The 14,382-nt window shown below is 34.8% G+C and overlaps 1 protein-coding gene and 1 long non-coding RNA gene across 3 annotated transcripts in view; one reads left to right on the top strand and one right to left on the bottom strand.

Moving 5' to 3' along the window:
- LOC149808224 (uncharacterized) overlaps nucleotides 1-5,590 on the top strand; it is an 80,578-nt gene extending 74,988 nt beyond the window's left edge. For both annotated transcript variants that reach the window (XM_089975109.1, XM_089975118.1), the window contains one exon: nucleotides 1,921-5,590. In XM_089975109.1, the coding sequence (XP_089831235.1) occupies nucleotides 1,921-2,439 (519 nt within the window). In that variant the 3' untranslated portion in view covers nucleotides 2,440-5,590. The remainder of the gene's footprint in view (nucleotides 1-1,920) is intronic.
- Nucleotides 5,591-6,175: 585 nt separating this feature from the next.
- On the bottom strand, nucleotides 6,176-10,410 carry LOC149808223 (uncharacterized). Its single transcript, XR_016424280.1, has 2 exons — nucleotides 9,914-10,410; nucleotides 6,176-6,505 (listed from the first exon to the last, which is right to left on the bottom strand). It is a non-coding gene; the product is annotated as an uncharacterized LOC149808223 (long non-coding RNA).
- Between the last annotated feature and the right edge of the window lie 3,972 nt (nucleotides 10,411-14,382).

The following is a 14,382-nucleotide window of genomic DNA, read 5'->3' as shown; positions in this document are numbered from 1 at the left end:
TTGGCTGAATCCTAGACTCGAACCCTCGCAGACAGAGGTGAGATGGGAGTGATCCGTAATGGAGAGCGCTTTAGACCACTCAGCCACTTGGGGCCCCGAAGTGCTTAGTACTTTATAATACTATTATAATATATAATGTTTATTAAAAAAGACCCACCTTCCGACCCTAATTTTAAAACCAGTGCAATAGGAAACAGACAAATCATTCTATGCATGAGCACAAACCCCTACAACATTGAGCACAAAGTCACAGCAATGGAAACTTAGCATTAAGGTTATGATTACAGTTTTTTCAGTTGCTTATATTTTATAAACCTCTTGAAGGAATTTCTTCATACGTGGGGATGAATCATTATGAAGTTAATATATATAATTATGTGATAATACTTGCTTGTTCCTTTGACTCTGAGGTCAAAGTCACAATCACAGTAAATTAGCATTAAACTTTTTTATTGGCTTATATTTCCTGAACCTGTTGGTGCATTTTCTTCATACTTGCTTACAATGAGTCATATATGATGCTAAGATAATTTATTCATTGACATGCACTATCATGTTTTTAGTCCTGAGATCAAGGTCACAGTCATAGCCAAATTTGCACTAAGGTTTTCGTTCGTTTTTTCATTGCTTGTGTTATTTTTCATTTGCTTATATATCTTAACGCCTTCATGGAATTTGTTCATACTTTGGATGAATCATTATTAAGCTACAATTCATTCTGTGACACATTCACTAAACCTTTTGACCTTGGGGTCAAGGTCACATGATTTACAGCAACACTTTTATTTTGGGCTGAACATGCAGGCCCTGGCCTTCTTGTTCATGTAGGATGCCCATGTAAATAAAGACAGTAATTTTAAATCCAGATGGAAAAATTCGGCTTCCAGGGGTTGATAATAACTTTTGAAGCAGAGTTGAAGAACATGGATTTTAAATAAATTATTTCAAGAATTCTGCTTTTTATCAGCATGTTATAGCACCTTATCTTCACTAGCCATGGTTCCAATATATTAACCCTATCTACTCCTTTATGGGTCAATCAGATATTTCTTTGCTTCAGGTGTATTTCATTGGATTAGGTGGCATATAAAAAATCATGTTCAAATTTAAGCACTGTTCCTACATGATCGAGACAAGTGGAGCACACAACTGGAATAGACTCACAAATAATCAGTTTTTCATTTGTATAAATACATTTTTTCACCCAAATATGCCTTTAATGGTTTCTCTCTAGTTCATAGTCTTACTTTCGATGCTAAACTTGCAAAGTATCCTTTTGAAGTCAATTACCGCTATCATTTTCGGCCAATGTACAATGCACTGCTGCTATACACAGTTGGTTAGTTGGCATTACATGGTAAGGAAGGCAACTCCTGAAATCCAATAGATTTTGCTAGGACAAACCACTTAAATATCTGACTGATCGACCAAGGTGTAGATAAGAGTTAACTATCAGAACCATGGCCAGCAAAGATGATAGAAGCTCTGCCTTGAAGTACTAAAAAAAATATTTTTTTGTTCTTGATTTATAGCTTTATTCAGTACAGCTTAAGGACCAGAACAGTGTTTGATGGGCCTGCATCCATCATCCATTAGCAATTGTCTGTTTCAGTACTCAGTCGAAATTATTCATTATGTTTACACTTTGCCTCCCAGGAGTTCTAAAAGTTTATTGGTACATTTGTCACCTGCCAGATTTTGCATGTTTAATACTAAACAGTGGAAAGTTATTTTTTCTGGAAGTAGTTATTCACATAATTTACATGTACTGAAAGAGCCAAACTGTTGAAAAAAAGTAAAACGTTGCTAATTTAAATTTGTTCATAGAAAATCATAATCTGATTAATCTTCAATTATTTTGATTAAATGTCATGCCAGTAACAAAATATTTTAGAGACCACATTCATTTGATGATTGCAGGTTAACACGTGTGGAAAGGTAGTGATCACCAACATCAGCGCAGATGTAAAAGTGGACATTAAGCGAGATATGATGTCAAAACAATTCAACATCTCCAAATACTGCTGCATATGTCCTGAATTGCTGGCAAGTACACCAGTACGGTACCAGAACATCCATGACCTATACAGCCTAGGAGTCCTAATGTGGGAGATCTGGACCTGTATGCGTGTATACGAGCAGGACAGCACAATGCCTATAGATCATTCCCTAAATTGGGGACCAATGGGTTCTACTCCACATGACAGCAGCTCCGGTGAGGAAGAAGAGAGTATGTCAGATTCTGATAAAAATCTGCCAGATATAGACTACCTCAAATCCTTGATTACCAAGTTCCAGCCTCGGAGAGATCCCTGGTTTATTGGAGATGTTTATTTAGCTGAGGATGCCAGGCGTGCTAGATGGTGGAACATTATTGAGGACTGTATTGCAATGAAGTCATCACCAAAGTCTTTGGTGAAGAGAATGGAGCATTTGTAGTGTCTTGCATGCCACTGAGCCAGAACTATTTCTAGCTGATCTGCCTGTACAGAATGTTGTTTTTTATGTTTCTGTACATTTTCCATGAACCCACCATGAATGAGACAGGTACACATATAGTGTTAGGTTTACCGGTCCACCATGTAAGATACTGCTGGAATTATTGTGGTGCAACTTTAACCTGCATCTTTTCTTGTAGTTTTGAATCTTTGCAGACATTAGGTTTTAAATGTGTGTACTATATGTATTCTATAATCAATGCTAGAAATTAATGCTGGCCTATATCTATTCTTTAATATAATAATGCTGGCCTATATCTATTCCATAATATAATCAGTGTAGGAAATTAAAGCTATCATATATCTGTTCTGTAATATAATCAGTGCTAGAAATTAATACTGGCCTATATCTATTATGTAATATAATCATTGCTAGAAATTAATGCTGGCCTATATCTATTCTATAATATAACCATTGCTAGAAATTAATGCTGGCCTATATCTATGCTGTATTATAATCATTGCTAGAAATTAATGCTGGCCTATATCTATTCTGTAATATAATCATTGCTAGAAATTAATGCTGGCCTATATCTATGCTGTATTATAATCATTGCTAGAAATTAATGCTGGCCTATATCTATTCTGTAATATAATCAGTGCTAGAAATTAATGCTGGCCTATATCTATGCTGTAATATAATCTTTGCTAGAAATTAATGCTGGCCTATATCTATGCTGTAATATAATCATTGCTAGAAATTAATGCTGGCCCATATCTATTCTGTAATCAGGGTTTGAAATTAATGCTGGCCTATATGTATTCTATACTCATGGCTTAAAATTAATGCTAGCCTATGTGTATTCTATACACAGGGCTAGAAATGAATGCTTTGCCTATATGTATTCTGTAATCATGACTAAAATTTAATGCTAGCCTATATCAGCCTGGTGCTCTGGACCAAGGCATTAATTTCATTCTGAACTAGTCTGGTACACTGGACCAATGCATTAATTTCATTCCAAACTAGCCTGGTGTTCTTTACCAATGCATTATTTCATTCCAAACCAGTCTGGTGCTCTGTACCAATGCATTAATTTCATTCCAAACTAGCCTAGTGTTCTTGACCAATGCATTATTTCATTCCAATCCAGCCTGGTGCTCTGTACCAATGCATTAATTTCATTCCAAACCAGTCTGGTACTCTGTACCAATGCATTCATTTCATTCCAAACCAGTCTGGTGCTCTGTACCGATGCATTAATTTCATTCCAGACTAGCCTGTTGTTCTTGACCAATGCATTATTTCATTCCAAACCAGCCTGGTGCTCTGTACCAATGCATTAATTTCATTCCAAACCAGTCTGGCGCTCTGTACCAATACATTAATTTCATTCCAAACCAGTCTGGTGCTCTGTACCAATGCATTAATTTCATTCCAAACTAGCCTGTTGTTCTTGACCAATGCATTATTTCATTCCAGACTAGCCTGGTGCTCTGTACCAATGCATTAATTTCATTCCAAACTAGCCTAGTGTTCTTGACCAATGCATTATTTCATTCCAGACTAGCCTGGTGCTCTGTACCAATGCATTATTTCATTCCAAACCAGTCTGGTGTTCTGTACCAATGCATTAATTTCATTCCAAACCAGCCTGGTGCTCTGTACCAATGCATTATTTCATTCCAAACCAGTCTGGTGTTCTGTACCAATGCATTAATTTCATTCCAGACTAGCCTGGTGCTCTGTACCAATGCATTAATTTCATTCCAAACCAGCCTGGTGCTCTGTACCAATGCATTATTTCATTCCAAACCAGCCTGGTGCTCTGTACCAATGCATTATTTCATTCCAAACCAGCCTGGTGCTCTGTACCAATGCATTATTTCATTCCAAACCAGCCTGGTGCTCTGTACCAATGCATTATTTCATTCCAAACCAGCCTGGTGCTCTGTACCAATGCATTAATTTCATTCCAGACTAGCCTGGTGCTCTGTACCAATGCATTAATTTCATTCCAAACTAGCCTGGTGCTCTGTACCAATGCATTAATTTCATTCCAGACTAGTCTGGTGCTCTGTACCAATGCATTAATTTCATTCCAGACTAGCCTGTTGTTCTTGACCAATGCATTAATTTCATTCCAGACTAGCCTGGTGCTCTGTACCAATGCATTAATTTCATTCCAGACTAGCCTGGTGCTCTGTACCAATGCATTAATTTCATTCCAAACCAGCCTGGTGCTCTGTACCAATGCATTAATTTCATTCCAAACCAGCCTGGTGCTCTGTACCAATGCATTAATTTCATTCCAAACCAGTCTGGTGCTCTGTACCAATGCATTAATTTCATTCCAAACCAGCCTGGTGCTCTGTACCAATGCATTAATTTCATTCCAAACCAGTCTGGTACACTGTACCAATGCACTACCGGGTAGTTTCAATACTGGTGATATAAAATGATAATGGGTATTAGGCTAGTGCCATAAATTAATCACTGTAAAAAGGTGATGTTTGTTCATTCAGTGAAAACTGAAGAATTAGACCAAATAACAGATTTGTAAATCATTGTTGTTATCAAACATTGACTATATTGTGATCTGACAACTGGAAAGATGTAGCAATTTTTCTAAGGTGCACAGGCAGGACCCAAACATTAGAAATCAGACTGCAAGAGCAAGGGTGATCATAACTATGATCAAAAGAGCAAGAAAGCACATACAAATCTAAAGAAAAAGAATGGAAATGACTAAAATATAAAAGTACATGGTACAGTGAAATATAGGCAGGATCAACAAAATTGGTATTATGGTGAATCTGTGGATCATTGGGGAAAAAGAATAATTTTAATCACAGACATCAATTCTTGGGTGCAAGACTAGTCCCATACATTTTGATGAATTACCTCAAGCGTTGTGGTCTTGACAAATCCCACACATTTTGATGAACTTCCTGAAACCCAGTCAACTCTTTTGACATCAGGCAATTATGTGCATATTCTTCTGTCTTCATTTTCAAATGTGTCTTTCCAGAGTTGTGCCCCTTTTTGTGTGTGTGTGCGTGTGCGTGTATATATATATATATATATCCCCTATCTTCATGTTCAAATGTGTCTTTCCAGAGTTGTGCCCCTTTTTGTGTGTGTGTGTGCGTGTATATATATATATATATATATATATATATATATATATATATATATATATATATATATATCCCCTAATCCAGGCTACAAGATTTTTGGGTTCTCCGGTGTAGTTTTTGATTAGAAAGAATAATACAAGTCTGTATAGAATAAATATTGAAAGTATTTATTTGTAAATTACCTTAAATATAAGAACAGTTGAATATGTAATTACTGAATGTCAATACAATTAAATACACATAACCATTTAAGATTTAACAACAGACTTGTGCAAACCAGACATAAATGGGAGACAAAGGTGATTGACTTCTGTTGTGGAAGGTGCAGTGTAGTTTCAAAGGTAATTGCACCTTCTCCACTTCTCTCTGATTGGATTGAAGAATACATTTGAACTGATTTATCCCATTTATAATTTAAGTCTTATGTCATTGTAATGTTGCCCTCTTAGTAAGAGGGGTGGTTAACTGAATTTGGCTGGCGTTATCTAGAGGATGACCTCCCTCGATATTATAGCCCAGTGGGAGTGAAAGAAGAATGGAATTTCGACAGAAAACTGAGCGAGAATACTGGGGAGAAATAAGCAATATGAGCCCCCTTTTGACAAGAAAATAGCAAATTTAATCAGAACAAATTAATAACAGCAATTCCAATTCAAGTTAGATTATATAAATAGAATTTAACAGGTGTGTCTAAATCGGATTTATTTCATCATCATAACGAGAGGTGAAAAGAACGCAATGTCCACAATTGATTGTATCACCTTCCTTCCCTTTGACTGTTTATCAACGTCTCCTACTTCATCCTTCCAAAGCTCTATGCTTTGCCCCTTCATGGACTTCCTGGTCCTTTTCTTCTGATCTCGTCCTTCTTTCTTTCCCTGGACTTCTGTCTTCAGACTGTCTCGTCTTTCTCTCAGAAAGCTGTTCTTAAAGGACAAAATTACCCCATAATTCTGTATACCCCACTCTATAGAGGTACATACAATTCACTTACGATATTCAGAGCATGTTGCTATCCACACACTGCGTAAATTCTGACTTAGTACAGTAGGACATTGACCTCGCTTCCAGCGGCAAGTCTTATATTACCACATGAGCGTCTGTCGAATATTACTGTATTATTTTACATATGCTACTTCATTTTTGATTACTATTGCATGAAATTCACAAAATGTAATTCACAGCAATCCTTAACCTATAAGATTATCCAAACATTACAAAATCAGATATAATTAGGTAAGTATCGTTAATTCATGATATCTGTATCGTCCTAACAAACAAAGGAAGTTATTTCATATAACCCTATGAAATCCTACACATACGAACATTTGGATCGCATGCAGTCAATTCTACCAATGAACTAATAACTGTAAAATTAAAAGGTAATTTGCATAACAATTCTAGCATCAACACATTTCCATAAAATTGAATAAATGATGCATAATATGGAAATCTAGTCATAGCAACCACATTTGAATAGAACAAACAATCAAATAATAGAATATTACGTGAAACTAAATTTGTGTACCTTATTGCAGTTCTCTTTCAGAACTTGTGCATCCTAGCACTAAAACCTGTCTTTCTTTTTATAAGAAGACCACCTGGTCCCTTTCTTGTTTCACGAGGAAAGCTCTTAAGTTTCCTCTTTTAGGAAATTTTCAGACTAAAGATTTTAAACTAAGGTCGTCACTTTAAAGTCTGATTGCTCTAAAGTGTACACCCTAATTTATTCTGCCCAATTGTAGGCAGTGGTCCCTAATTTTTCCCAAAGAAATCATTACTTTCATCAGGTTTAGACAGCTCAGAATCTGTTAACGACAGTGCATGAAATTTCCTATTGAAAAAAAAATGATAAGTGGACATAGGTTCCTACCAAGAGGTTAGAGTTGATAGCTCAAATGTTTACTTTCTAAGGACCATGTTAAGATACCCGGTCAATTTCACTGAGTTGGAATGCTGTCCCTTTAAAGTTTACTCTGACATGGGGGGGGGGAGATAAATGAAGAAAGGTCGAAGTGACCCTTCACAAAGACTTTTCTCACTTAAATGCAATAAAATTTTAATGCTCAATGCATCCAACTTTAAAGTTTGCTGCAATTCAAAGAATGCATATCAGATTTCATAAGGTACTAACCAGTGCAACTTTGACTATGGTTATCTAACATGAGATATTATAAAATAGATGAAATGAGTACAATGTCACCCAGTTCTTTACTTATGTCTCTTCTGAACACTGGACAAGATTACAGTGAAACTCTCTATTACACATAGATGGTGCTTTTTATAGAAAAAGGTCATGGGACCAATAGCCAATCAGATTGCATAGCACTTGCTTACCAAGAGTGCACATGGCAAATTAGTATGTATTGGCAGTGAGTGTACAGGAAAACATTGGAATTGTGGAATGAATTGACAATGTCCTGTCTAAATTATACATGATACTAGGTAATTTAATCATACTTTCATTACTAACAATGTAAAATATGCACAAAATACCCTATGCACAGTACATACAGAATCTCTTTATCCTATCCTTATCATGAGACAGAATGTCCCAATAAACAATGCAGGTAACAACATTCATTTGCTAAAACACTGAAAGACATGCGTTATACAAGTACATTATACATACCACTATATATAAAGCACGTTTTTCGTCTATAAATTATGCATAGTAATTACATTGTTAATTCAATGGGTAACTTAAGTAATGTTCCTTTTATATATATATATATATATATATATATATATATATATATATATATATATATCCAAAACGATCATTATTGTGGATGAAACTTGTCCCACAGCTTTTAATGAATTGCATGAAACCATTACTGAAATCCGGTGAACATGTGCATATGGTTCTGCTTGAACGATTTTTAGTTGCACTTCTTGGTCCATTTTTCATGTATACATGCAATTTGCCAGAGATGTTGCTCATTTTTGCACTTGTACTGCTAAAATGGGCAATTTCAGGCTTATTTTTTATTCAGAGGTAGTTTATAGTTCAAGGTAGTTTATGGTATCACGGTACCAATTGTTTTTATATATACCTCAATGCTAATGTTCTGTGAAATAAATATACTTTCTGTCCTACTTGGGCATGCATGTCACACACTGCCATATAGAACAATGCTAGATTGTCAATTTGACAATGACATAACCAGGTACTCCATTGCATTTAAGAGAGATAACTCTACTGGAACTAGACAGGGGTAAGAGTTATCTAGTCACAACAAGCACATTTTCAGCCATGTGTACCATATTTTAAAAAAATCATAAAAAATACAAAATATGATCTAGATAGAAATTAACACAAACTCACATGTTGCCAAGAGGCTCAACATTTTTTTAAGCCAAACCGAAAGTACAACTCTTACATAATGCACCAATCACAGCTAGTGTTGTTCTTTAATTCTGAATACAATGTTCCATACACCTTAAGCTCCGCCCACCTGGACTTGCGCAATTGGTACCGTTATACCTATAGCAAACCTTAATTTTTCCAATAATCTGTGAAATAGTTCGGGACTGTATAAGTAACAAATATACTTAGTCTCACTTGTGAAAAACAATTTGATGAGGTACTAGCCTATGTCTTATATGAATGTGTATAGAAATGTCATTGAGCTGTTTGAACTATTGTTTTCATACTTTTGCTTCACCATCAAAATCATCTTTTGAAATAAAATGAATTCTTTCAACTATGAGTTGTATCTTATTCATATCAGCACTTATTGAACTTCACATAGGTGATATGGGATAAATCACATTATGTCATATTATGTAATAACTAGGTCAAAGGTCAATGTACCAAATAGTATGTACCTGTCCTACTTCAAAATGTACAATTCACCTAAAAGAAAGGAATTTATATTTGTTTGGTAGGTGCAGAACTTAACATCAGGGACCGGTGGACATGACCCAATCTTATTATAAAGTATAAGCTTTGACCACTTTACACTATCTGCAGATACAAGAGGTCACTAACCACCAGTCCTCACACAAAGGTCCACCTACCCATCCTCTTTGTAACACAAATAGTAAGCTTTCCTCCTTTGTAATGTGAATAAAATTGTTTCAATAAGCCAATTAGTCACCAAATATAGTAAATCACAGCTTATAAGTGGTTATGTTGGATTAGGGGGTGAAATTAGGGGAATAAAATACAGAAAAATGCCAAATATAAACACTAAGTTTAGCACATCAAATGGAGTTAAAAACAGGAGGAAAGTGTTTATCTAAAAGGGAGAGGTAGCTTATGATAAAGGAATTAAAGGAGGCAAAATCAGCAATGCGAGAAATGAGAAGTGAAAGTTTGATGACCTTACCTTGGACAAATATATGGGGCAGGGCCCAACAGGTCCAAGGACAGCCCAAAGGCAACTGTGCTATAACATCCCTTACAGGTACCCAAATTTCAAGTGAAGTTGTGTTCATTTCCATCTAATATAAAAGGGTGAATAATTTAGATAATATAGATACATATAAAGTATATTTCTTCTACATAAGAATTTAATAATAATTGGCATAAGATAGAGAGAAACTTATCTCAGATCCAAGCAGAACATACCTTATCAGTTTTTAAACTTGTAAACTTTACTGTGAGAAATTATTAAATTGCTTCTACTTACATTTGCATCAAGATTGAGGGCTAATATAATACTTCACAAATCTTCTCTTTATTTTCATAACCAGTCACTGAAAATGTGAGATTTTATTTCCTTGAAATGTTATGACTGGTGTAAGGGAGATAACTGAATGATATACATAAGGTGTGGTAACCTCTAATACAGTATCCATGTAATATAGATGAGTTCATCAACAACCTGTATTAACTTCATTGCAATTAAATTATCTCAAAATACATTACTGATAAAGTGAGAACCTAACATTTAGACTCCTATATTTAGTGGAGACCTCAAGAGTCATGTAATTTTAATTTCTAAGATGACGCAGCTCTTTCATATCACATAGTTCATATTTTCTACAATGCCGGCATGTAGAGTGCAGCCTTCCATAACCATGCAGATATCATCTCATGCCAATTTGGATTCTTGCGATGGGATGCAAAGTTTCAAGAACAGTGTGGATTTGAATGGAATGAATACGCACTGTGTGACTAAAATGGTTATCATTCTGTAATGTTGGACCAAACATGGAAATTCCACAAGAGCAGCTTGACAGAAAGAAATAGGATTAATTGAAAGTCAATAGTAGATTATAATTGGGCTTATACAAGTGCCAATGGGAAATGATGACTTAAGGAAACTGTTCTTGTTTGTTGGTATTCACTGCTACTTCAACAAAAGGGAATGCAAGAGAACTGAACTAACTACATGAACAATTTCAAAGCAGGAAAGTGTAAAAAAAAATGGACAATTAGAGCAGGACAATTCAAATCAAAGTGTGAAGGAATACCATATCCTTAATAAATTACCTAAAAATTACTCATGCCAGAACATCCCACATGGTACAAGTGATCTCTCTACAAGTGTACTTGGAGTGTTCTCTATCCTGGTTTATGGCATGCCTTACAAGAACAAGAAAGCTGTTTTTGTACACATGATTTTTCATCTTTTGCAGGTAAAATGGCCAATATTTGGCCAAAATCAACTATATTATGTTTCCATAACTTATTTTGTTGCATGCATTCCAATCTAGGAGGTAACAGCACATACATAAAGGCATCAGGTAACACAAGTCTATATCTATCATAGCTATAGTTATCAAAAGTCCCCATCCAAAGCCAACTTGTGCTATTTTCTGAAGATTTCATACATTTTATTCTTAAAGAACTTTCAATATTTGACCAAAACTGTTCAGCACACATTTGTTTTCCTACATCAAACTAGTATAGTTCATAAATGCCGCCCACATGTATGCGTTTCTATGGATACACTGTGAGGCTATTCTTTCCTTTAGGTATCACGGTACCAATTGTTTTTCCATATACCTCAATGCTAATGTTCTGTGAAATAAATATACTTTCTGTCCTACTTGGGCATGCATGTCACACACTGCCATATAGAACAATGCTAGATTGTCAATTTGACAATGACATAACCAGGTACTCCATTGCATTTAAGAGAGATAACTCTACTGGAACTAGACAGGGGTAAGAGTTATCTAGTCACAACAAGCACATTTTCAGCCATGTGTACCATATTTTAAAAAAATCATAAAAAATACAAAATATGATCTAGATAGAAATTAACACAAACTCACATGTTGCCAAGAGGCTCAACATTTTTTTAAGCCAAACCGAAAGTACAACTCTTACATAATGCACCAATCACAGCTAGTGTTGTTCTTTAATTCTGAATACAATGTTCCATACACCTTAAGCTCCGCCCACCTGGACTTGCGCAATTGGTACCGTTATACCTATAAAGCACTTTTCAAACAGACACATTTCAATTTATTTTTTTATTCAGAGGTAGTTTATAGCACTACTAAAATCAGCACATTTCAAGCTATTGTTTTCTCAGAGTGCACTCCAAGTTGTTTCTTGAATATAATGAGGTTGTTCACGCAAATGGGCTTTATTTTTTTAGGTTTGGGATCAGTATTCTAAATGAAGATCAAAATATTAGCTAGATATATCAATTGTTTGTAGTAATGCATTTGCATTTCCCTTGAAACTGTTAAAGTCAAGGATATTCTATTTTAATCATGCCATGTTTGAGTAATGATTTGTAGCTATAGGTGTTGCTGTTTGCAAACAACTCAGACATCGAGGATATAAATTAATTTTTTAATCTGATCAAAATTGGATCAGAATATGTGTGGATTGTGCTCATTTCTAAATGCATCCACGATCTTGTTGATATAAACCCATTTTGCAAGTTGGATCAAAATCAGATTAGAAATATGGCTTCCAAAGTGGTAGCCAATCAGGTACGAAATTATACAAAGATCTTGTTCTTTATCAAACTCATCTGATATAAACTTATCTTCCCAGTTTTATCCAAATGAGACCACAAATATGGCCTCCAGAATAGTCACATGGTTAGTCAATCAAGTACAAGATCACCCAGTTAATATGCATGGGCCTCACTCATCTGAGATTTTGACGATAAATACCGATATTCCAAGTTTTTTTGAAATCATATCAGAAATATGGATTCCGAAGTGGCAAAAACCAATTGTTGACAGGTGCATAACAAACAACGGACACAGTCATACTATAAGCTCAATTGACCTTAATTGCCAGGTGACCTAAATATAGGATGAGATGCATTTGCTACACCTGCCAATGCGAATTTTGATATATTTAGCTCATTTTTAGGATTTTTCAAAATACATTTTTTAACCATTTGTGGTTATTTACAGCATCACTTGGAAAATTACATTAGTGCTATTCAATTTAAAGATGCATGGTACCCAGACAAGGTACTTTTAAAAAAAATATATGCCAGGGTACTCGGATTGACCAAGGAGTGCATATGAAAACAATACACAATTTGAAATTGAATTTATGGGCGACTATTTTACACTAAAAGTGCCTTGCCTGGATCCCATGTATATTTTACTGGAATAGCCCTTAATGAGAGCAAGTACTTTTTGATACTCAGAATATTGTACAGATGATTTACATTTATTTTCTTCTAATTGACATTTATTTTGACAGTGGAATTAAATTTTGAAAGGTTATATTATTCAAGCTCTTCAAAGTATTTTTTTTAAAAATCCTGATGGAATAAAAGTGTTCTATGTTACATAACCATGACTGCAGTTTTCTATTGTTATTATTACTGAACTTGTATTTATGGATTTAATGTATTTTGTTTTGTTTTCTAAATGCATGATGAAAGTATCATTGTTACATATATGCATAAGATATAATTTTTGTTTGTGCAATCTATGAATTTATTTGATTATTTTATATATGTACTGATTGTTGAAAAACGCAAATAAATCTATGAAAATAAATATTTTGGTTTAAACATAGCTTGTTGTCTAGGTTTTAATTAAGTTTTGTTCTTAAAGTGTATGTGGATATTAACCTGGAGTTCCATTCTTAACAAAAATAAATTTCACATTCAGCAAAATTTTAGAATTAGCAGATAATGAATATAATAATAATAATAATAATAATAATAAAAATGAGGACTTTGTATAGCGCCTAATCTTTAGAAGCTCTAAACGTTTTACAACATTAGACAACATCTATAAGATAAAAGACATATAATGATATGATTACAAAAACAAACACCATGAAATTAGAAAACATAAAGAACATGCTGAGAAAGATAGGAAACATTATTAGGTCTTTAAGTTTGTTCTTGCAGTCAAAATAAGTGAGTTTTGAGAGCACTCTTGAATGGGATCACTGTGTCTTTGTGTCTAAATTCAGTGGGCAATTCATTCCACGTTGTTGGGCCCTGGTATGCAAAAGAACACTGTCCGTAAGACTTTGTTTTCATAGTGGGAATAATGAGTATACGATTGTCAGAAGAGGAGCATAAGTATCTTGCTGGTGTGTACACATGGGTGAGGTCAGATAGGTATGATGGACAAGAGTGAAACATAGCACAGAGAACAAATTTTGTGTTTGATTCTGGATCGAATGGATAGCCAGTGTAGGGTACAGAGCAGCGGGGAGGTGTGCTCTGATCGTGGTACTCTAAGTATGATCCGAGCAGCTGTGTTTTGAAGTTTCTGGAGTAGATATTGTGATGAACCAGACAGAATTGAGTTACAATAGTCCAGTCTTGAAAGTACTAATGAACACACGAGTGTGGAAATGTTTCATGTCAATGTTTTATGACTACAAATAAGTGTAACAGTTATAGAA

Source organism: Sinohyriopsis cumingii, chromosome 1 (genome assembly GCF_028554795.1).
Source record: "Sinohyriopsis cumingii isolate HCF-2022 chromosome 1, ASM2855479v2, whole genome shotgun sequence".
Classification (NCBI taxonomy): Eukaryota; Metazoa; Mollusca; class Bivalvia; order Unionida; family Unionidae; genus Sinohyriopsis; species Sinohyriopsis cumingii.
Note: the sequence above shows the minus strand (reverse complement) of the source record. Positions and strands in the feature narration are given on the sequence as shown.